The sequence below is a fragment of the Cygnus atratus genome, chromosome 4 (assembly GCF_013377495.2).
Source record: "Cygnus atratus isolate AKBS03 ecotype Queensland, Australia chromosome 4, CAtr_DNAZoo_HiC_assembly, whole genome shotgun sequence".
Classification (NCBI taxonomy): Eukaryota; Metazoa; Chordata; class Aves; order Anseriformes; family Anatidae; genus Cygnus; species Cygnus atratus.
In genome coordinates, this window is record NC_066365.1 from 27754132 (window position 1) to 27780329 (window position 26198).

General features: G+C 35.1%; 1 protein-coding gene across 5 annotated transcripts in view; it reads right to left on the bottom strand.

The window, feature by feature from the left end:
• TLL1 (tolloid like 1) overlaps positions 1–26198 on the bottom strand; it is a 132900-nt gene that overhangs the window by 45167 nt on the left and 61535 nt on the right. For 4 of the 5 annotated variants that reach the window (XM_035552359.2, XM_050710501.1, XM_050710500.1 and 1 more), the window contains 6 exons: positions 23552–23632; positions 21134–21286; positions 19404–19521; positions 10132–10310; positions 8154–8259; positions 4921–5045 (listed from right to left, as the gene is read on the bottom strand). In XM_035552359.2, coding sequence (XP_035408252.1) covers positions 4921–5045; positions 8154–8259; positions 10132–10310; positions 19404–19521; positions 21134–21286; positions 23552–23632 — 762 coding nt within the window. Of the gene's footprint in view, positions 1–4920; positions 5046–8140; positions 8260–10131; positions 10311–19403; positions 19522–21133; positions 21287–23551; positions 23633–26198 lie in introns of those variants that run through there. The other variant, XM_050710503.1, reaches the window with a different exon arrangement.

Here is a 26198-nt window from a genome sequence, read left to right on the forward strand (position 1 = left end):
AATAGAATGCCAAGGGTAAATTCATAGTCATGTACAGGAGCAGAGGAAAGCAGAACCGAAAGCAGAGACACCCAGAGCAGGAGACATGCTGACAGTTCAGGAGAATCCAAGTGTTTCGCTCTTAGAGCAGAAGAGCTCTTAAAGCCCTCTCTTATTCTTGCCTTCATGCATGGCTTCAATAAGACTACACTGCATCAGCATACCCTCAGAAGGAGTACAAATATAATTTCAAATTTTAGTACATCATCTTTTTGCTTTAGTTAAATAACTATTTTGCCAATGTTAGTTACTAAGCAAGCCTTCAGCAGATGACAAATGCATCTGATGGAGAATGCTCTTTGTCCAATCTTTTCTGCTCACGTTGCATTTTTTCATTTAACTTCAACTCACATATATTGAGATTATGAAGTCATGCCATGCACATTTATACATGATGTGAAGTATGTAAGCAAGCAAAATGCTATCCAAGTATTTTGAGACATACAAGAAGTCAGTTCAAATGCAGCCCTGAAATTAGTAAAAGGGCAAGAGGAAAACACTGGCATAATTACCCCTTACTCTATTAGAGTCTTTAAATAACCATTTATAAAAGTAAATTAACAGAGTATAATAGCTTTTGAACACATTTGAGAATTTCTCTTGGTCATAAAGAGTGCAGGATTATTTGCTCCATGCTCCATATACAGAACTTGCATATAGTCATAAAACTACATACTTTAGCAGAAGAAAAGCTGTCATTGAACATTTTATTTTTGTTAAAATTAAAGAATAAAGCTATATAGCATAAAGCTAGCTCATCCAACAATATAACTTATATCCATATTAAATGCCTGTGAGCTCTCTAATGAACCAAAATTTTCATAAATACTTCTGAGCATAAGTCAAGCATAAGAAAAAAATAATTGCATAACTTCTATTAATAATTAACATAACTAGAATTTATAAAATATGTTTGGGCTTTACATGTTTCACAATATCTACAATTTATTTTTTATTTTCTGGTTACTCAAGGGAAACGTAGCTTATATTAATCAATAGTTGATTTATTTATCTGTGGGATCTGAGTTCCAGGCTGGCTTCCAGAGCTGTTGTTAACAGGTTAATATTTGGGCTCTTCTTATTTAAAGCACATTCCTCTGCAATTGGTCAGTGGTTATTGAAACAGTTAAAACTCTGTCACTAAAGAATTTAAGGTTTTTCTCTGTGACTAGACTGTGTAACTGCATTATTTGTGAATAGGCTTATAAAATGGTATATTTTACACATTTTAGTGTGTTACAGTCCATTAGTAAGGGACTTCAGTTTGAGAAAGAAAGGTAAAAGTAAAAACATAGTAACAACCACATACCTAAATTTCCTAAGAACTAGTTTTAGTGTATTTCATGTCAAAATAAATTAAATGCAACTTTTATCTTATAAACCTCTGCTTTACAAAGCATTTGTATATTTTTTTATTCCATAGTTAATCATTATCATGGCCAAAGTTTTCTCCACTGTTTTTTTCCTTCCCAAGTTTCATGCCTTATATCAATTTTACTAGTCTAGACCACTTAGAAAAGTGTCACTTCAGCTCTGCCCACACATGTACCCCAGCCAAAACCCAATTTGCTCTGTTTTACAGCTTGAGAAACTTAGTCTTCTGATGTGCCTTTCTGTGGTAAGGATGGGGAAAATTAATTTCTCTCTTCCATGTGAAGATTAGCAATAGATGCAGAAATCAGGTAGATTGTATTATAGAAAGCAATTTCTACCATTGAAACTTGCCAGTGTTTAACACTGCTCTGGTCTAGGCCAATGCATGCAGTTAAGTTCCATTAAGGATTATACTGAAATCTGCAGAAGACAAAGCCCACAGCCTCCAAGGCATTTAGGGAATCAACTCTCATTCTTTTGTCCCTAGCATCAGCAAATATATACCATAATATATGGCTATTATTCCAAAAGGGAATTAAGACCTTTAATACCTTTTACTTAGTTCCAGCTCCATACATATATAGCACAGAGATGCTACAAAACCCTAAAAGTAACTGGTGCTGATAACAAACTCATTAAACCAAAAATTTAAATCAGTGGGTTACTGTTGATTCCCCTTTATAGGGATCCTAGAGAAAAGTAATATACAAATTACAGGGAAAAGGTCTTAATGTAAAAATTTTAATTTTTCTTATGTAGTCAATAAAAACTGGCTTTTGAAGGTGGATGCTTTTTTCTAATCTAGAATCTAGTAGTCAAGGCAGTAAATTAAGCCTGAGGAACAGCAAGAACGGCAGAAAGAACCAAACTGGGTAATCTTCATCTGTTCTTTTCCACACATACTGTCACCGATCCTGGCAATTTGGAAATTTGCTAAACTTCTTACATCTCCCTTCTCTTCATCTGAAAAACCTTCTACTGTCAGTCTGAGCCTTCTTTCCCATCCATTATTCAGTCCCATTCTGCACACTTATTTCTTGTCCTCTCTTTCTGCCTACCAGTATACTTCTCCGTCATTTCCCATTTCTTACGCTGTTATGAAGTTATATATGCATTTTAAATCAACTGCAACTTCTACATAGGACTACAATTGCAAACCTGCATTAACTTTAGTAGTTGCACCAAAAGAAATAATATTCTGTTATCCTATTGAGCAGACTGAAAACTAATACATTCAGCCTTGCATATCAAAAACTGTTCTCAAATGGCAAGACAAAGTTAAAACTAAGGTTGGCAGAGGAGGGATTCTCAACTGACATGCTTGCTTTACATTGTTACATGGTAGAATAATGAGAACTTGATTAAAATGTAACAAGATCCCTATCAGCATCTATGTTTTCCTTTGACAAAAATCCTAATTAAAAAATAAAACTAAATCAAAATTGCTGTTCATACGTCATTAAGTCCTGGCACTTGCTCAGCTGATGAAAGACAGCTTCACCAATCTCAAATCTGCTTCTCAGTCACTAAGATCTTTCCTGAATAATGTTACTGAATATCCTGCCTAGCTAGAACAATCCAGGAAGCTCAGCTGCCTCACTACTGCACCTGATTTCTCCAGGAGCCCTGAGCTCAGCTTCATGCTCGTGAGCCCCAGAAAATGCAACAGGCTTCTCCAACCAGAAGCTGCTTGTAGCAGTAACTAGAACTCCAAGTGAAACGTGTACAATACTGCAACATTTATCAAAGAAGCATGTACCTCTGGGAAATACTGATTTGAATTCCTATTTTCTGTCCTTTAATTGTATTGCATTTAAGGCAAAACAACTGAGCATATGAAACTGAACACTATCTTTAAACAAAACTTTGAATATATTGAAAGAAATGATAACTCATTATTATACATTTTCATGAATTGTATGAAAAGGACTTTTTCTCTGAACAACTATTTGAACAGTAGCTCTAAAAGCCCATTTTCTCTTTCTCAGTTGACTGAAAATATATGTCCAAGTATTATTATGCACTCAACAACCAAGTCTGGCGGGCTGGTTTTTTTTTGTTTGTTTGTTTGTTTGTTTTTTACATTTTAATCAATGTGATAAAAGACACTGGCTACTTTCACAGCTATTTTGATTCTATAGCATATTTTTGCCTTCAAAAATTTTCTGTTATCAATATATATATTTATTCTCTGCATTTATGAAACAGTTGCTGTCTATATAATCTTACTAGATATAATGCTGCCAAGAAGAATTCTACTATTCAAGCTCTTTCCATACCAAAAGAACAGAACAAAAACTATTCTAACAGGAGCAGTTGTTAAAGAAAATATGTTAAAGTGGTTTCTCCTCTGGTAAAACCATAAACACTGTGCATGTTCTCCGTATACAGAACATTATGATTTGATGTACTTACAGTAAAACCAAAAGTATATTTCAGCAGTACAACGCACATCAAATCAGATCTACATCTTCGGTATAACCCACTGATGCTGATACAAATCTCCATCACTTCAGTCCTTCTGTATTGATCAGGTGCTAAAAAGCAGCCATATAACTGACTTGAAACAGTTACTGTGCTTTCGTTAAGTCCCAAGAGGAGCAGAAGGGCTGTAAAACTTGACACAGAGCTGTTTTGCTTATCCTCCCACAATGACCTGGCTGAGAGATGGTGTTCTGAAATGCTTCAGTTTAAACCAAAGGTTAAAACAGATTTCAGCTATAGCCAGAGCAGGAAAAGTAAAACCTTTTTACTTTGAAATTTCCACCATTCTGCTAGCGCTTGGAGAAGAATTAGCTCCCAGAGTGTTGAATTTTGGTTACTCTGGAGTTGCCTCTCATGAGACAGACAGCCAGTCTGAGATAAAATATTAATTTGTATTGAAATTATAAGACGCTAGAATTAGGCAGAAAATATTCAAATACTAAACATGTCTTTTACAACTGTATAACATTTGTAATAAGACCTAACCTGTTCATCCATAAAAGATAGTTTACACCTTAAATGTCATGGCCTGTACTAATTCCTGAAATTTTGAAAAAAAGAAAAAAAGAAAAAAAAAGTGTTCAGAGCTGATTGCAATAATTTAAATTTACTCATTTCACACTCCACTAAAATTCAGAACAAACAGGACTCCAGTCCTGATGTACATTAGAAGCAACTCTTCCACCTAATTGCACAGCTCATTTTACACGGCAAATATGTAAACCAGAGGTGACATTAAACATCATTTCTTTTCTAGTCATTGAACAACTAAGCAAAACAGACTGAAACATCATGAAACTAAATATTGTTCCACGCAGTTTATCTATCCTTAAGTGCTTTGCATTCCAGAGACCTTACCTACAAGATTTTTTATGATTCAGTTCTTGAACTGAATACGTCAGTTGCCAACATGGAAACAGACTACTTACTAAGCAGCTGACACAAAAAAAACGATCATTCAACTTGAATAACGAAGTCAAACAATTGCTAGTATGTGTTTTTTGTTTGTTTATGGTGCAATACCTGGACATCTATACAGCTTTCTTGCCTGTGCAATATCTCCTTTACTTAGACGGGTACGCTGGCCAATGGCAGGTCGTATACCATTATCATCACGGGAAGGGAGAATGGTATCCAGAAACATGCCCCTAAAAAAAATAAAAATAAAAAATAGACCCCAAAAAACCCTATCAGGTTTCTATCATAAAACTGTCTGAGTTTGATGAATGTATAATGCTATTTTGTAAATCTAGAATTTACATTTGGCATAGAAGGGTAAAATGCAGAACATTAAATAGAGAAAACAAATTAGAAAAATTCCTCAAGCTGGCAAAACTTATGCAAAGTTACAAAAAAGGATTATTCCTTCAGTACATCAATTAACGTATGAGCTTCTAGATTTCTATCAGACAACAGGAGGGAAAATTCTTACTACTATAAGATTACACAGGGAAAAGGCAATGCTGCTCAGATCATTAGATGGAAAAAATTAATTATGAAGTAATACAGAAATACATAAATAAGACCCTATAACAAAATTCTTAATCACAAAGTTCCTATTTCTAACAGAGTTTTAAAAGTCTTAAAGTCTGACTTACATGGGTAAGAGCAAATAAAATCAGTCATGCCTGCCAATCCAATGTGAAGTCATCCAGCAATGCTAAGACATTCCCATGTTTTTAGTGGATACATTTTTTTTTATTATTAATGTGAAAACATGGTTCGGTCAGGTGTTATAACAGATCTAACTCTACTTCAGCTGCTGTTCTTTCTGAAATATAAACTGGTTGCCTGGCACCTTCTTCTTGCTTTACAACAATATATGTCAACCTACCATACGTGATTTCAATACCATTTACCCTCAGTGACTAGGAGTAATAGAGAAGCAAATTTGATCCAAATCTGTAGTTTTATTCAAAATGTCCCTAATTTTAAATATGATTCAAAATATTCTCAAATTGAGAATAAATAATCAAAATAGTCTCAAATTAATTTTAGAAGAACATACAAAAATGTTCTATTATCATGTTACAGAATTTGAAAACCCATAAAATCCAATAAAATGGAAGTTAACAGATTAACCTGTTTCTGTATCTCTTGTTCTTTAACTTTTCGATACTCTCTTGTGTCCTTGTAGGGCTTGTACCAAAAGGCCAATTTGTTATTTTTATGTATGGTAGGTCCAAAAAAATGAATGAACCGCAAGGATCTTTGTAGTCAGGAATACCGTTTATCAATATAGATTACTTTTCAAATGACAAGAAATGAACAACCTTAAGCACTAAGGGTACATACTGCTCTCTTTACCCAGACAGATTTCTTGTGGCATCACTACAGATTTTTGGAAAAAAAAAAAAAAAAGCAAAAACAAAAAAACAGCTTAGGACATTACTCTAAGCTAAACTCTGAAATAAACTACTTATGATATTATTCAGTTTCTAGAAATAAGGTACATTAATATTTTTTTAAAAGTGTTTCTTTCTATAAATTATAATCCTATTTTCCACCAAGTTTTGGTACAATCTGAAACTGATGCTATTCCTATTTTGAAAAATGTTCAAACAATCCTCTTGGATGTCTTAGCACTATTCTGCTATGTACTTTAATACAGGAACAGCTAGTAACAGTTTTAATAAAGCGTGAACAATATTATAGTATGTGACTAAAACTTTATGATGTTTTGTGATTTATCTTTCTTAACCAGGTGAGTAAAGTCTAACAACTAACAACTGGCAATATACCACACTGAGTACAACTCATGCTTTCAAGATAATTTACTGCAAATCAATACATGACCTCAGGATTTTGATGGTTGTTTTTTAAATAGCATGAAGTAACAACCTCTTGCACCTTGGGGCAGGGCATGCCTACTCATGGCACTATCAGTTTTTGCCAGCTTGTAAAGTGGTGAGATCAGGGCCGAAAATTCAAATTATCTTGATGTTGTCATTGCCCTAGGACTCTGGAGAGTTCCAACTTGTTCAATTGCTCCATTTTATATAGGTTCTTATAATCTCTTCCTTAAGGTAATTAATCTGTATCTGGATTAAGCAATATGACTAACATCTACCTCATGTGGCTCATTCCCATGCTCTTCTGGGGTGAGTTATGAATATGCTGAACACATTCTTTGATAGAATATCTTTTAATAATCCATCTATTTTTGGAGACAATAAGCTTAAGAAATGTTTTTTATGCTTGCAAGAAAGGCTGGTGAGATTTCTGGTGGTCTTCAGTTTACTTCTAAGTTTCAGATTGCCTAGTGATAATTTATTATCCAAACAAAATTATAGCTGCTTTACAATATATATATATATATTTATTAATGTAGTGTTTTTGAATTAAAATTCATGAAATTGTATAAAAATCACTTTTCAAACAAGCTGTTGTGGTCTTTTTTTTTTCCTCCCAGAATTTTTTAAATCTATATTACTCTGGAAATTGTAAAGAGTAATTAGCTGGACTGCAACTTCGTATTAAATATAATAGGAGACCAGGTGAAAGACTCCTGCTTCACTTTTTCTCCAGACCAAAGCTAGCCCAGGTGAACAGCTCATTATACAGCTCTTCACACCCATTCACAGAGCAAGTCCCGTGTGAGCTGAGAACAGACCGGCCTGCAACAGGCTGGAGGAAAAGCAGCAGAACTCCTCATTATCTGGTTCTGATGACAGTGACAATCTGCACAAACAATACAGAAGAGGCTGCAGCCTCTGGTATAAATTGTTGGCTACAGCCCTTTGCAAAGGCTGCAGTTTGCATGGTAGATTTCCTAATATTATAGCATGTTCTACCCACATAAACCATAGTTACTCAGATGTTATGCAAAGGACACTTTCTCTTCAGCAGATCATGTTATACTTAAAATGCCTAAGCATTTCATTCGTTTGGTTTTTCTAAATGCAACATTTTCCAGGATAGAAAACTATTACCAAAAAAAGGCAAGTACTAAAGAATGATGTTTCTAGATTATCTTGTCTTTAAAAAATGTAAAGAACTGAAGCAAGATTAAAAGCCTGCTTTGAAACTGTGCAGAAATGAAATGCATTTAAAAATATAATTAAATTATTCAGACTTAAAATAAACAAGCTGTGTTTTGACTGCTATAAGGATACTATATAGCAAGGGATATTTTAATTGATTCCAGAATAGTTTTGTTTGTGTTGTTGTGTGTTTTTTTTTAAAGAAATACATTTCTTAGCATTCATAGAGAGGAATAAAATTAAAAGTCAAAAGGTATAACCTGAGACTCCAACCTTGAGAAGGTGTTCCTGGCATAGTGCATGATGCTGTCAAAATCATATGGTTCCCCAAGAGAATTCACCTCTCCAGGCTCCATCTTCAAGAAGTTGTATTCTTGACCTATGGATGATTGATAATTAGAATCTTTGTAACATCTCTTTTTGTGAAGATCAAAAAACAAACAGGAAAATAAAAACATCAAAGATCCTAACCTGATCACTCACTGACATGCATAAGTCTTTTTGGAGTAATTGTGTACTTTTATTAACCAAGAGAACAGACACATATCTTCTGGAATATTGACACTTGGAAAGGCTCTTCTCATTCACCTAACCCAAGTGAAAAATGAAGTGCCCTTACATTATATGCTGCACTTCACGTAGAATCCACAAAATTGGCTAGCTTGGTTCTTAATTTCGGCAGAGGGGGGTATCATTTTGACAGCAAACACTCTAGAAGAACCCTCCTCATTTTAGATTCTCTAGACTGGATACTAAAGTGACTTTGCTTCCACAAAGGCTACCGTCAGAACAGCCATGTATTTCAAGTACTAGAAAGTGACATTTTCAAGAGTCTACCTCTTACAACTTAACAAAAGTAGAACAAAAGCACGATACTTAGTTCATAATTTCAGACCAGGAATTCTTTGTCTTAATCACGTATACAAAGAAGGAAAGCACACCTTAATCCAATTCATATTGGTATCTTACATAAATACATAATAAATAAACAATGAATATTAATTTAAATAAATATTAATGTTTTATATATTAAATTATTATTATTAAATAAATTATAAAGAGAAACCCTACAGTAGCATTAACATTATTAATCAAGTTCATTTGCATAACATGACAAAAAACAACTGCCTTGTGGTGATGAATTCCTTCTCTCATTTAGTGATCCTCAAGCTGATACCACACCACAAGAAGTGGTTTCAGCCAGAAGCTGGAGAGACAACTTAAAGAAGAGAGCAGGAGGCTAAGGATGACACTGCAGTGGATTTTCCCCATCACAGAAAAAGCCTAAGGGATAAGCACTTAACAGAATCCATGCAAGTTGGTGAGAGAGAGAATAGATGGAATGCTTGAATGTGGGGAGCCTTTCAGGACTTCGGAGATGCACAGAAGTCTGCATCAGCTGCGAGATTTCTCCCAAGTCCTAGCTGAGGTGGCAAAAGGTCTATTGCACCTCATACCTACTTTGTTTTCAAACATTTTCTATAGGAACAGAAAAATACTCCAAGCTATCACTGGACATTTTCTTGATTCAGCTTCACACCTTCTTGAACCTTCAGAGAATTACCATAGGTAAAAATCAGTGTTTCAAAAGACTATGTATAATTATGAACAGTGCAAATTAAACATGCCTAGCTTCCTTCCAGCTTGCCACAAGACTCAAGAGCAAGCATAACATCTAGACTGACAAACAGATAACTGTCAGTTTCATGCTCTCGGGTTCCTCAGATGCCTTGCCTTGAGGACACCAAGGCCACCAGCTAAAGCAGCAAGCTCTGAAAGGAACCTATAATTTGGAAACTATGGGAACAGTGCCTCTCTGTCACAGATTCAGTGTTCAGCTTTCATTCCAAATCTCAATCTTCTGGACAGATAAACAGGTATCAACATGTTTCTAGTTATCATTCAGTAAAGACTATGAAAGCAAAGACATTTCTCAACCACAGAAAAATTACTTAAAAGGGCTTTAATAGTAACAGTTTTCTTCAAAGTTTCTGAGTCTGATTACTATTTCTCTCCTTCTAGCCAGTAATATTTAATGACTTGCAACTTGGCCAGACCTTTAGAAAAGATTGTTTTAGTTGCAGTATTTCATTTTTAACTCAGCTTGGGATCAGTTTAGCTAAGAGGAATAGCAGACAAATGCCTATTTTTGACATTGTTACGGAGCACTCAGTTTTAAGAAACTCAAGCAAATAAAGGAAACAGTAAAAGCAGACTTTTTTTTTTCAAAATATTTATCAGAATAACTCACCCGGCTGGATGTTTTCTCTAATGATGGTGACATGGTCATCTCGGTCTGGCCGTGTATGTTCATGCCAAAAACCTATAACATGACCCAGTTCATGGACAACTATACCAAATTTATCACAGTTCTTGCCAATAGATATGGCTTGAGGACCATTTCCCCTTCGACCCACATAAGAACAGCACCTGTAATTAAAACACAAACACAGATGAAAGTTTTCACGCGTATTTCTACAAACCATTTAGGAAATGCAGTTAAAATCTGTGAGAAAAAAAAAATGTTTATTTTTAAAACAATCAGCAGAACAATACACCATGAAGTTTCTGCAGTCTCTCAAACTCTAGAACTAGTGCAGGAACAACTTACTATTTAGTGTTCCTAATAAAAAACCTGTGCATGATTTATTATTATTTTTATTTATTCAAGGTCTTCCAGGTCTTCCATAAGATGCTAGTTGTGATCAACAGAATTGTCACATGCGGTCTTGTATTACAGAATGACACAGGAATGTATTTGCACACAAAGAATAACGAAGTTCACTGGAAGTACCATCTCATCCATATACTCCACTGCTCTCTTGCCCATGCACACTCAGAGGCTTGCACAGGGAAGTGGAAAAAGCACAAGGTTTCTTCTGCACCACACTTATGTTGTATACCTTGTCAGCACTCTCCAGTCTTGGTCACTCAGGTCTGATAAGTTTGCTTTATTTTGATCAGAAAAGCCACCCTACTTCATTAACTCTGTTTATAAAATGATACAAGTGAAACAGTAGTCTGTTAAACAACTCAGTTCATGTACGTTAGCATGCAGTTGAAAATACAGTAGGAAGAGATATTAAATCCTGGTGTGCCACTGAGCAATCTCTCCACATTTTCTGTTCCTCTGGCTATGGGTGATGTACAACGTTAACTGTAGCAACTCTGTACCAGGAGGTTGAATGCTCTGAATATTAGCAAACCATTTCTTCTCCTACTCCTGTTTTCTTGCAATAGGAACCTTTAGGAACCTTAATCATCAAAATTAATTTTCACAAGGGGAAAAAAAAAATGCTTCACAACTACTCCAATGTTTCATTCCTCTTCTGCTGTACTTTCATGATTCCAGTGCAAACTTAAGGAACAAAGATCCCCTTTTCAGCATTCATACTGTCAACATTTATCTGAGAAATTTGCTTCCTTTTTCCTTAGAAAAGAAGTCTGCTGACTATGCCAGCAAATCAGAGAATCGAGAGTAAAACAAATACTGAAGAAATGGAAGACAACCTGAAATTTAACAATCTGAAATTGTGATTCTCTTTCACTTCTGAAAATCTTAAGTATTTCAACATTATATTCCTTAATAAGAGTCTGATTTCCCATCCCTTCTCTGTAATTCTGCAGTCTGTCAGGTGGAACAGAATTGTGCTGAGCAAAAGTTCACCGCCACTTCCTCCCACTTAAAAAAATATATATACATCTGATGCAACTTTTATGTAGTATTTGGTTCTTGAGGAGGTCAATGCTAGCATGGAGCATGATCCTATCCTTCATATACCTCTGTGGGCAATAAAGGAAGGGGGCAGCTATGGGAGCTAAAAAATAAGGGCAGCTATGGGAGCAATACCAATAGCATATTCAATTCTACAGATTTGAGCATGTGCTTCTTTTTCCTTTCAGGTTTTGTGGTGGCAGAAAGTTTTCACTACAGTTAGTTGGCTGGTAAGTCAGCCTTGATTGTTGTTTTTTTTTTTTCTGTCTAATATAGCTAGATTTCTAAAACAACCTAATATGAACATTAGAGGAATACAGACATGACATTTTAGTTGACAATACCTGTCCTTAATAAGCATACACTGTTTTTGTAGTTTTTGTTAAAATGAAGAATAGATATAACAAAAAAAATGATAGTAATACCTTAAAATTATAAAGGCCACAACATTTATTTTATACAAAATATGTTATTATAACAGCCTCAGAGGGTTGTATCAAGAATTTTGAAACTGTCTTTAAAATACTGTTGGGGAAAAATGATTTTCACACTATAATAATTCCTTGTTATGCTGACTGGTTTTCATACATTCCTACCCTCATCATATATAAAGAATAGATAATACGTATAAAATATATAACAACCTTTTATTTCCTGGTTTAGGTAGCTCCAAGGACAGGTGTAAATAACCATTTTCTTTGATCTGAGTACAGAATTAAGCTTAATGCTTCAGCTGTGGTTGTGCAATATCATGTTTTTTAAACTTTAATTAATTTCTTACAGTGCCTTCTAATGACTTCCCTGACAGCTCTCTTCAAGGCATATACATAAAAACAATAGCAAGGTAGACTCCCTGCTATAGTTCTGTGTCACTGTCAATATTGCAGCTTATGTGCTACCCATCCACACAAAAGCAAAATTAAATACAAAACACCAGTGCCTGTATTTCCATAATCTATATAAACTGTATTAATCCAAAATGAGTATGTACAATATTTGATATAGAAATATTATTATTAGTGCTGATATAAATAATGGTAGTGGAAATACTACCTTAAGATATGCACTAAAAATACAGCATTGGTGATAAAATTGAGCAACAAAGAGCTGAAATAAGACTAAAATAAAAAGCTGGAGCAATCATACTGTTTTATCTCATGACTCCACAGTGGATTTCACCTTTGTACCTTATATGCTGACATGGTTCTGCTTAACATATTTTTCAGACTCCATGTTTGCAGAATAAATATTATGGCTACGAGTGAATAAGTAAACATAATTAAAGCACGACAATATTTTCAATGTTGTTATTACCTGGGGTTTTATCTTTTACTAGTCACTCAACTTACTTGAATACCTTTCTATTAGAATAAGGAAATTACCAAAGTTCATACTCTCTCTTATTCACTCGGGACAAGCTTTAGATCCTAAAAGAAATTTGTTGTTTTTAAATCTTTTACACAGTGTTATTTACTGTCCCCATCCTATTACACAGGGAATGCTGGAGGACACAGTTTGCATTCTGAGTCAAAGGTAGCAAGATGTGCAGTAACTTCGTTCTCAGAAAACTTCATTCATTTAAAAGGACATTAAAGAACTTCTGTCCTCAGTACCAAATTCCCAATTCATTGCCATAGGCAGTTACTGTATGTACACCAAATTAATCTGTCAGTCTTAGGCCTCAGACTTCAAATCTTTCTAGAAAACATTGATCCTTAGTTTTGAAGGCCTTGAAAGTAAGGACTACAATATAGGATTTGCCTTGGCAGTCTACAGGAAGCCACGGTAGAAAACAAAAATCAATCAGAGGAAGTAATCCACATTCTGTGAGAGCATTCCACCATTTCCTTATTAATTGAAATTAATGAGTTAAGGCTCCCTACCTTTGTTTAGGTCATGCACATCATTATGGTAATTATGCTATATGGGTCTTGGGCAAAGAGAGAAAATGAACTGACAATGCTTGATGGTTGCTTTACATATAGAAAAGCATAAAATGCCTGCAATCTATGAAAATTCTAAATTGGGATAAAATATACAATTTGGATAGAATTCTACTGATTCTTGCTTAATTCAGGTTGGAAGGGACCTCTGCAGGTCTTTAGTTCAAGCTCCTGCTCAAAGCAGGTCAGATAATACAAGCCATTCCACAGTTGGTCAGATCTTTAGCCAGTTGACTCTTGAAAACCTCCAAGGACAGAAACAGCACAGCTTCTCTGAGCAATCAGCTCCCATGTGTGGCTGCAGCCTTTCACTGGATATTCCTTTAGGATACAGGACACTTAGAAGAATGTGTTCTGACACTGAACACCTAAGGCCCAGCACACTTTGAATTGTTTTAATGCTGGCCTGCCCCTTCTTGTCCTAAATACTCAGACATATATGCCCACATATAGAACATGTATATGTATGTTTCCATGTATTTGCATTTGAAAGGAAACTATAAAATATTTACATTTAGAAAGAATATTTTTAAAGTCATTTGCATATAGCAATTTCCTTAGAATGCTTACTTAACAGATTTCAAGTTATTCCCAGAAAATATAAAAAAGTTGAGATTATTTATTTTTTTTACATTCCAACAAAAATTAGAATACTGAGGCTTAAAATAAAGTATCAGTACGCACTCATAAGAGGTCATGAGGATTTGTTGGGCTGAGTACCACGTCAAGCACATCAGATTCATCCTATTAAGCCACAAGATTCTAATCACTGCACTGAGATACAGGGTAAGAAAAAACAAAGTAAATATATCTATGAAAGAAATTAATTTGCAGTATCTTGGGTTTGACCCCAGGTGTGTTTGGCAAAAAGCCAAGAGTTTTCTGTGCTTTATGAGCACTTGTCATGCTTGTTAAATTAAGTCAACTGGCAGACTTTAAAGCTCCTAATCTCTTTAATCTTTATTGCACCAGACAGTAGTTGGAGACAGTAACTATTTATGAAACTCTAATTCCATTTAATCAGTCTAGCTGATCAATGATGGTGAGCAAAGAGAAACAAATGGCAGAGAGAAAGTTAAATGACTGGAACAATACATTCTTACAAGTAATACTATTTCACAGCTACTGTCAAAATGCTCTTAAATCAATATAAAGGAAGAAAGAATCAGGTGGGGTCACAATGTTACACATTCTTTTTAAAAAAGCTGTATTATTACTATCTTCAGGATGTAACAATGTAAAATTACTTGCAGACCACAAGGTCAGCTTGCCATGACACTGCATGCAGATGTGGATTAAAAACTGCAGAACTTCATAATCATACTGGGACAGCGTATCATCACCTACATGTTACACAAAGCAAAAGTAGTTCACAAAATTTATGAACAAAATCTCACTCAAGAAGTAGGTGATTTTTCTTGGTGAAAAAGAACAGCTCTATCAATCACAAAATAACTCATTTCAAAGTAGATATTGGCTATGACCCAGCTTGATGTCAGGGATCAATACAGTGCATGTTACTAAATGCTCTAATTCACTGTCCTGAGAGGATCTGTATGAAAGCAGAGGTGGCTACTGCTTCTTCATCTGCTCAATGGAGACAACTGTGCCAGTATTACAAACAGCCAGTTGAGTCCATTCCTCAGTTAACAGTTTCCCATCCCACTGTATTAACCCCTCGTTTCAGTTTATGTTAATGGGCCATGGCAGCTGAATTGATAACTATCAGCCAACCTGCAAACCATGCCACCACCTGCAGAGAAGCTGTGTTGACTGCTGTGGGCAGGAAGAGTGCCAGCTGCTAGAGTTAATAACCACTGGAGAGCGTGAACCAGCCCTAATGCCAAAGACTATTTAGTAGAACTCTTTTTTCTCATTCCATAAAAGTGATTGTGCACCTTTTAGAGCAGGTAATCCTTCTTCAAGCTAAAGAACGCTGCAGAAGTATACCTTGGACAATGAATATATCTATTTCACCAGCTTTAAGAACTTGCCTGTAATGTCTATTTAATATACTTGCAACTTCAAAAAACGTTTAAACATTCAGAAGCTGTTCAGCCTACAATGTCTGGAGAAGCACGTGAAAGAGATTTGATTTTTTGGAATCTCAGACAGATTTGCAAATACCCAAACAGGAGGATACAGCGGTGATTGTAATAAGTCATCTAAAGTTTGTCATAAGAAGTACTTAAATCTTTTGGTAGAGAACAAAAATTACCACAAAGTCAGATCAAAGGCATGCTGAAATACCAGAGCAATATGACTAATTGTTCTTTTTCTGTCTCACTATATAAAAAGAAGCTTGATCTTTTACTTAGAAATAATTATTAAGAGCATATGACTAGAGGCCATTCCACTTTGCTGACCCCTTTATTGTAGCTTTGCAAACAGTGAAATATACTGACTGTGTCTTCAGGCACTTTCTATCTGATAGGAGGAAACATACGCATTGAGAAGAAGTAGTGAACAAAGAGTATTTTGAACCTGTTTACTGTATAGAGTTTTACTTGCCCCTAATCGGCTAGCTGCATAAAAGTTGATTTAAGATATATTAACTCCAATATACACTGCCTTGGTAGAAGAATCACCAACACTAATCACTTAATACAGTATTCTTATTTTCATATCTGCAGCTAATGGATACAACTATCAGTAATTACAAAAAGGTTCCCTTTAATTAATTTCCCTTAATTAAAGGGAAGAGGGGAAAAAATAAACAAGCAAAGGCCATGTGGAAGCACAAAGAGAGAAAAGAAATTACTTTCTAATTCCCAGCAACGAGTGATGTTCGGCCACATCCTGGGAATCAGGGTCTCAATACACATAGCGGTGGTTTGGGAGGATGGAAGTTTTCATAACGAGAGCCCTCCCTCTCCTTCCCCTTTCCCACCTTTTATTGCTGAGTGTGACATCATATGGTACGAAATATCCCTTTGGATGGTTTAGGTCAGCCACCCTAATGATGTCCCCCTCCCCATCTCTTGCCCACCCCTACCCTGCTGGCTCTTGAGGGGGTTGGAGGAAGGCCTGATGCTGTGTCAGTATTGCTCAACAATAGACAAAACACTGGTGTGATACCAATGCCGTTCTAGCTACAAGTACAAAGCACAGCACTGTATGGGCTGCTGCAGGGAAAGTCAACTCCACCCGAGCCAGACCCAGCACAAAAATACTGCCCCCAACTTCCTAAATTTCTTTTATTAAGGATACTTGTAGCAATATATTTCTGAACAGGCTGTGAAGTATTTACTTTGCAGGTTTTTTGAAACAAGTTAGACAAGCATATATCAGCAATGTCATAGGTATAGCTGCTTCCATCTTAAGGATACTTGGGCATCCATCTGAGAGCCTTTGCAGTCCTAAGGGTCTATGATAATCTAGACTCGTCTCTTGTCCATTGTTGATATGCAAACTCAACTGTAGTGAGCTCATGTTGCTATCTCTGATAACCAGCTGCTATATTTCAAATATGTTTTTTTCATCACTGCCCTCTAGGAAGAGCTTCCCATGAACTGCTGCAAGAAGGAGCATTATGCTCCTTCAAAATAACCTTAATGTTTACACAAGCTTAATAACACTTCACTTGCTAGTGTGCTAATACTGTCATATGAGACTTCTGCAGATACTGCCACCTGAATTTCCATATATATGGCTGTATCCACTTTGTGTTTCATTAAATGTGTTATGTTTTGACTAGGTGCTCTTTGTGGCAGGGTTTATCATTTAGTTTTTATTTCGGACAGTGCTAAGTACAATAAAGTTTCCCTCATCTGTGAATGTTAACTGTCATGGTACTGCAAACAATAATGACACAATGTGCTAACAAACCAACACAGCAGGGTGCTATGGGAAAGAACCAAGATTAATTTCAGTGTGACTAGCCATGTGGCAGAAAGTGTTTGCAGATGGTTTGGTGTCACTTTTGTCTGTGCTCTTTCCATGGAAAATCCTGCATCAGCATTGTATACAACTGGTGAGTGCATAGTAGTTCCCATTCACCCAGAGAAGATATGCTCTTATTTATCTGGCACTTCCTAAAATGGCTTATGGATTCAGAGCCCAAGAAAGTCATTCAACTGCCCATTCTGCTTAGCCTGGCTTTTTCATCACTGGCAGACTGCTCACAGCCACGCTTTCCCTTGTTCTTAATACTAAAATGTTCACAGCCTTCATCAGGTTTTTGTTATTTGTGAAGTATCCACCCTTAAAACACCATTAACTGTAAAGGATAATGGCGACTTTGAAAGTAGATGCTGAGTATATTCCAACCTTCTGTTTTAAATTGGTTATAATCCAGCCTTCACCCTGAAGTGACTTGATCTCATGAAGCATCAGCCAACCTAAGGGACAGTGCTTTGGATGGGGAGGTTTTCCTCTGGACACTTTGAAGCTGTGGAATTTTCTTTTCATGACACTGAGGTCTCTGCAGATATCCCCGTACTTCTCTTCCTAAAGTGCCTGTGACCATTTCTCTCTCACGCTCTTCTGTTTAAATTCACATTACTTTCTACATCTCCAAGTGTAGGCAACCTTCATTATTATTCTTTGCTTCGCATTTCTCTTCCAGCCATATGTCAGTATCCCCAAAATTTATCTTAGGAGTTGCATTGTTAACTAAGGAAGAATAGACATGCTGGTTTAGAACAGAAGACCATTTAATTTGGCACTGTTTGTAACAGGGGTCTACAGCAGCCCTATGTGAGCACAAGAACATGAAAAGAAAGTTCACAAGCACTCTCCCAGAGTACGCTCCCTGATTGCAAAGGTCTACAGCTCAGAGACCTGCCAAGGCAAAGGTGATGTCTTTCTCAAAAAAAAAAAAAAAAAAAAAAAAAAAAAAAAAAAAAAAAAAGAAGCCTAGGGGTGGATTTTATTACGTTGTTCTGCGCCTTAAGAAAAATGTCAGGGGTGTTTTAAGCAGACAAGTCTACATGTAATCTTATGGGCTATAATAAAGCACATTCAGGATCATACCTGCAATGTAAAGAGACCTCAAAACTTTTTTTTTTATGACCTTATACCATAAAAATTAGAAAGTAGGCAGGCAAAGTGCTCATTGATCACAAAGTCAGCAAGGTAGACAGCTGTTCACTTCGGAGCCTACATCCCAAACAGAAGCTGACTATCAGAAATATCATATTTCCCCAGGTAGTGAGTTTGGGAAACTTGAAAAACAAAAATGGTGCCTACAGGCAGCTCACTGACCGCTGTATTAATTTAAGATTTCTGAGTGCAATAAACAAATAGAGTTGACTTAGGCATTTGTGAGCAGCAATATTGGAAGATAGAAAGCACTCATTGCTGCAAAGCTACACTAATGAATGATATAACCTAGTTTGTTCGTTTTTACACACCAGTGACATAGAAGAAGGAATGTGCAAAAAGGTCATGAATGTATGGATTGAACAAATCTGGGCAAGGACGGTCAATACAACAGAAGAGTTAAAATTACAATTAAGTACAATTAAGCTGGAAAAAGAAAAAGTAATAAATGTTCATAGTTAATTCATCAGTGAACATGTGATATGCAGAAAAGCTACAAATAAACAAAGAAATAAACAATAAGCCTGAAACAACTTTAGAACAAGATATGAAAAAAGTATGATGGAAAGCCAAACATAAAAATCTCTTCTACATATAGCTAGCAAGATAGTTTTATCTAAAAATATCTGAAAGGCATAACTTCAAAAAGCTACAGTAACTGCTTTCAATTAATCTACAGCCACACAGAACAAATATGTCATTTAAACGCAGTAACTTGTCTATTCACTTTCCTGTGAAGTATATATATTCACTTATAAATGCAAAGCTGAGAAACATGGCCAAACACTGAAAGTGTATTGGTTAACATGCATATGCACTTACCCACATGGCCTATATGTAAATACAATATAACTTTCTTCATCACTTCGTTCAATAAAAGTAACACACGTGTACTTCTCCCAGTGCCGCATAGCCTGTTTGAACATGGCACGCTGGGTACCTGAAAGAATGGCATGACATGAAATAAGATATTTTTCTAACTGCTTCTTGTTTCTTAAAACCAGATTTTAATATTAAGAATATAAGCCTGGAGGGAGTTACTAGATCATAAGTTGTGTGTCCCAGCAGTCCCATATACTGCCAAACTCCAATTAAAGGGATATTCGGACCACCAGTTTGCCATAACATATCTGCCTGCAAGGGGAACACTAGTGTCTGAAACACTCTAGCAAACATAAAATCTGCTATAAAAAGCACAGCTATGTTACACTAGAGGAAGACAACAGAAGAAATCTAGTGTTGCTTATATGCCTGCATTAGCATAATATTTACTGAGAATTTTCCCACATGAAATTACCAAGTGGACAACAATTTAAAAATAAATAAATAAATAAATAAATCCCTAGTTCCTATCTATCTAGCCAGAAAGATAAAGGAATTGATAAATTCCTATAGACTTCAAATCTGGAGACCAATTTATCCAAAGCCATGTAAACAGGCACACCAACCAAGGCATCTGAATTTTATAATGAGCAGTGATCAATATCCACTTTATATTCAAACCTTTCAGAAAATGAAATTCAGAAAAAGTTTTAAATTAAAAAAAAAAAGACAACAAGACCTAGAATTTTACAAAAATAGTGAGTTCAAATCATGCCAGGATCCTAAGAGTTAAAGGCTATTTCATCCTGTGTTGCCCTTTTCTTTTATCTTTAAGCAATGTTTGACAACCTTTAGGATTTATCTTTTATTATGAAAAAGGTAAAATGTTTTACAGGTACATTTTTTATTAACTTTACTACCATTATTACAAAAATTGGTAATCCTAAAGCAAAGGTCACATACTGTGCAAACACCCACACAAACTTTTACTGTAGCAGTTGGTTTGGAAAGAAGGTCTCTGGTTTCTCTGTATACATATGCATACAATGTATGAGGATTTGCATGTTTCTTTTGGCTTCCTGTAGTATTGTGCATAATACGATGTTACTGCATATCTTTTCTCATCCATTTTCCTTTTCTCTCTCTTTTTGCTTTATATTACCTCTTATCTCCACACTGATTCTGATGCATTTACATTTTTCAGGGAAAGCAAATGTTTTATTTTTTTTCTACAGTTTTCTACTAAGAATTATATGTATTGATGTCAGTCTTTTCTTTTGTTATATATAATGTTTGTGTACCCATCTGAAAACCAAACTGAGCAATTACAAAACACATCTGAATCAGTTTGTTGAGTCAAATCAGTTTAGTAGAATACATGTTACACCAGTTAAATCTGTTTTATTCTTAAACTTAATATCCTACTTTATATATATATATAAAACAGCTTTCATAACATTGTTAATTAGGCTCTAGAAAGCAAACGTGTAAAATTAGAGAGACAAACAGCCTTCCCTCTCTATAACATACTTGTATAGTTTTATTACATAGCTTGCCTTTGGGAATAATTTTTTTTTTTAAGTGTGACTAATGTTTTCAAAACAGACATACTGCAGGCCTGATCCAACAGAAATCTTTCTATTGATTTCCATAGTATGACTTTCTTTAAAATAAAATATATTTTTTTAAAAAATCATACTCTTTCTCTTTATAGAAAGAACAAAGCTTACCAGTGAAATTTCCACCTATTACATATGGGATGACACCCCCTGGCCATATTCTTTCTGTTCGCGATGTGGCAGCTCTGGGAAATCGGTTCTTCTCATTTTTCCCTGAGAATTTTGCAGTAGTCCTTCCTTTAGATGTATTATTTTGCTCAGAGCCTGTAATGATAATTAAAACACTGAATGAGAAGAGGGAGAAAGGGAGAAAGGGAGAAAGGGAGAAAGGGAGAAAGGGAGAAAGGGAGAAAGGGAGAAAGGGAGAAAGGGAGAAAGGGAGAAAGGGAGAAAGGGAGAAAGGGAGAAAGGGAGAAAGGGAATCTTTATTGCCTAGAAAGTCAAAGTCAGATTATTTCTCTATGTCCTTTAAAAGTAGGATGCTGCTGTTATGCAATGGTCTATTGTTACTGATTTCTTGGAAATGCTTGAAATGGAGAGGCTAAATCTTCATTTTTTGTACAGTAACAATGTGCACATAAACTTATCAATTTAGACACATTGTCAGCATAATTACATCCAAATTTTCTCATTTAGTAAAACAGAAAAATCCTTTAAAAAAAAAAAAAAAGTAAATTATGTTTTTTCCAGCAAGGAAGAAATGGCTTTGAACAGATCCAAAGTAATCACGACATTTACTGTCCCTTTCATTTTTATTCCAGGATCTGGAAAAATAAAGAGCATAACCAGCCTTAGAGCAATGGACAGGAAGAGGTCCTTAAAGTATTAGATTGGCTTTTATTATCATGAATTATCAGGAAAAAATAGATAAATTATTTGCAAAGCAGGTTGCAAACACATGGAAAAAGTCAGAGGTCATTTCCACCTCTGATCTCCATTACCTGTGGCTATTACCAGTAGACACAACATTTTCAGATGAAAATGTGACTTTCAGTTTCATAATAACCTTACAACACTGCAGGATGCCAATACACATTTTTCACAAATGAGCTTTTGGAATCCTATGGATAAGTATTACTCATGGATGGAATTTGGAAGACCAAAAAAATGAGTACTATTTTGAGATTATCCACCATCCTTCCCATTACAGGTAAATCTTTCTCAAATCAGCTGAAACTTCTATGACAACAGAAGAGGATCAGAATAGCTATACAAGGACTTGAACACCTTAATAAGGATAGATGTCTTCTGAAGCAATTTTAAAGTCAGCATGGACATGAGGGAAGCTGATTAAAATGGATCACTTGAAAGGCAGCCAACAAGCCCTACTCAGTGGGATTGAATTGTTGCTCCTCATGAAACAGTACACCTTCCCTCTGTGATACCAGTTCCACTTAAGTGTTACTGGGTACATCAGGCTGCACTGTAAGGACCATGGAGGGCTCCAGGGCAGAATCAAGGTACAGTGCCTTGGAATAGCTCCAAGGTTGGGAGCAGCCAAAGGAAAAAAGGGAGGAAGTTACAGCATATACAGCATAGGGAGAAAGTTCTTCATGCATGAGAAAAGTCTAACTTTATAACAATTAACACAATATATAATTTATATCAGAAATTATATAGGAAGTAGCAGGGTAAAAAAAAAAAAAAAACAAAAAAAACATGCACACAGGTAAAACAAATAACCTACCCTTGCATTAAATAAGTATGTAAACGAGAATTTCACAACAGTTTACAGCACAGATAGAAACTTCAGAAGAAAAATCATTACTGAGTCATCTGACACGTTAAGATAGATGTTTTATGATTTAAAATTCTTATCAATTTTCTTTTGAACTACAAGTAGTAAGAAATTTCTTCCAAATTCTTATAAAAGATGACAAGCATTTATGCTATACTAAAATATCATATAAAGAATTAAGTTTATACATCAGAACACAACTGCAAAGGCAGTTACAGTTTTACATATTTTCCTTTTTGAGGTTGAGGTATCATGACATTAAATTGACATCTCCTCACACCAAATATGGTGAATGAACTTGACCAGTATAAATAATTTCACTGACTTCTCATGCTGAATTCAACTACATTCATACTGACAAAAGTATGATGTGTTTGTTCAGCATAACACAACACAAGTGCTTCAAATGCTGTGTGACCCAACACAATGCCCCACCTGGATCCAGAAAAAATACAATGAAATTAGCAACTATGCAGCATAGCTTACCTGTACTGTGCATTGTATTGATATCATTTAAACTTATAAATGTGAAGATAAATATACTAAGCAGCTAAGGAATTTTTAATATGAGATGCAAAAATACATATTTTAGCTTCCAGATCTGATACTCGAAATGGACCTCTAAGAAACACAATGAAGAGCTAATCTCTTCATTACTGTTCTTGTACTATTTAAAGTTTGTTTATGTCAATAGTAATACAGTGAGGCTTTAAAATATTAAAAATATATATATATATTTAAAAAAATTATCATCACGTCAGGTAACCTGCTAATTTAAACAGTGAAAATACCCGAGCCAAATCTTCGTATCCTGTCTATGAGCTGATAGAGGGCACCTCGTTTTTTTGACATTCCATGCTCTCCAAAGCCACCTTTAAAAATAAAAGAAAAAAATATTACAAAAAATTAAGAACATGGAATCCTACACCTACAGCAATTATATAACCAGATGAGATTAGGAAATATCCTGTAAGAACTGCAAAGTGTCTTTAAGGAAGTTTAACATACTTCAATGACTCGCATACAAATTCTTCAAGTATTCTTGACAATGAAACAAAAAGACATTTTTAGCTGAAAATTTTTCTAATATGTATTCCAGAATGTAAGCCAGCATGTCTTTGTTATTCAGACAAGTCATGACAATTACATCATTTAATTATTATTTGAAGCCTTTTTCTTCTCGGTGACCTTGACATCCTCTGAGCTATATTGATTGACAGCTAAAAGCCCTACTCTCACAAAAATTTCCTGAATGCATGCCACTATCAAGGCATTTCAGGGGAAGAGAAAGAGTGAAAGGAAACATCTAAAGTTTCACCAGAAACAACACAAAACAGAAACAAAACAAAACAAACAACAGCAACAAAAATGATAAATATTTATTGTGGTTGATTTTAGCATGAAAGTTTTAGCTTGTTTGTCAACATGCAAATGAATATGCAACACACTCTGAAGGCTTTGAAACATCACATACTGGTGTGTATCGCAATAAGGCCTCACAGGCATATATGTCTGTTATTTTAGCAATCAATGAACAAGAAAAATTAAGCTATTAAATTGTTGATTCTAACATGTATCCTGTGTTGTTTTTTTTTCAGAAATGTACCACGTTTCCAGGTTTAGTGTGTACATTTAATGCATGACACATACCGCCTTCACGTCTGATTCTTTTGTGGTTACAAGTGGCTTTGAAAAAAACAGTAAGCCTCAAATAAGAATACTGATAACACCACACTAACCAGTAAATCATCAGAATTGTTAAGAAGATTTTGTGATTTTTAGAAGTTTGTAGTAAGTTACATTTTAAGATGCAATATCTGTCATAGGACAACAGATTTTTCAACTTACTTGTACAACAGCAAAAGTAAAATAGAAATGAAAGGACACTGAAACTTCCAGCCACCACAGAAAAGACCTTTCTCAATCTCCCATAAAAACTTTCAATATATATGTGGAAAATATATTTACTAAATTGCAACTTGAAATCATTCCATATAAGGCAAGTGAGTTCATGTGGCTGCTCAATGAGTAACAATGTGCCTAATTATTTGGATTACACTGTCACATAGTTGCTTGTTCCCTTGAGAAAAATTTTCCAAATTTTTTAAAACATTTTAGATAGATGAGGTAATAGTTCAACACATTCCTTCCCAACAAGTTATATGGTTAACTATAATATACACTACAGAGACTATAATAATTCCATTGCTTGTATCAATCATTATTAATGCAAATGTCTCTGATGCTAACATTCATATCATAAAAAGGCAGAGAGCTAAAGATTCAAAAAAACATATAAAATAAATATCCCTAAAACCCAGCAACTTTAACAGACATAACAGGAATAAAAAACAAAAAAGCAAACAAACAAAAACATTATTTACTGAATGAAACACCCTGTGTAATCCATTTCATGAAAAACTAAAGAAGAAAAAGTATTTCACTTAACTAATCTGGCCTATATGAATAACCTACAGCTTTGCCAAACCAAAGTCAGAAAAAATTGTTTAAAAATGAATAAATCTCTTTTGCTGCATCTTCTTCATCATGCTTCAGGTAGGAGCAGGAGGATACTCTTGGCAATTTGCATTCATACACAGCAATTTTATCACTTTTGCTGTTTTTTTTTATTTACAATTATTTTGTGCAGTGTTGGATAAAACAACAACAAATGACAGAGCCACACTGAGAAGCTCACAAAGTATCTAGTCCTGCAAATCCATGCTGATAATCCTCACCAAAACAAGCAGTCACAAAAAGTGAATCAGAGCGTGTGAGCTCACTGCTTTAAATTAGTCATTCCAGTGAAAAATGCAACATGGATAGTTTATATCCATGTACTTAACCTTTCTACCTGACGTTACCTATGTTTTTGAAGGTCAACAGCCGAACAACAAAGCAGGAGCATAAAGTGCTCAGAAATCAATCACATATTTTTCACTGTATTTGTAAGGAAGGTAACCTATTAATTTGTTTTCTATTGAACCACCATATTACCTTCCTTTTCCAGTTGTTACCTAATATTAATTAGCTAGTTGTCGGTAATTTCTTCTATTGAGAATTAAAGGGGAAAAAAAAAGCACACTATACTGTGCAGTTTGCAAAAACTGGCCAACTTATATATCAAAATGTGATAAACTTAGGAAAAAAATACATATGTGAACCTTAAAACAAGACTTCTCCAACTCTGTTTTAAAAAATCAAAACTGTAGAGCATTCATTGAGAACCAGTACCAAAACATTAACTTCAGTGGAGTTTGTTCTCCAAAATCCATTTCTATTGATTATCTTAGCTGTATTGATTCCCCTTGTGCAATAAGGATAGACAAATATGATCCAAATGCATTAGTAATCCTCAGTAGGGTGAGTCAATATCCTGAATAGGATACTGTAACATGCAGATAATGCACCTCAAGACAGGTAAGGAAAGAAAGTCAA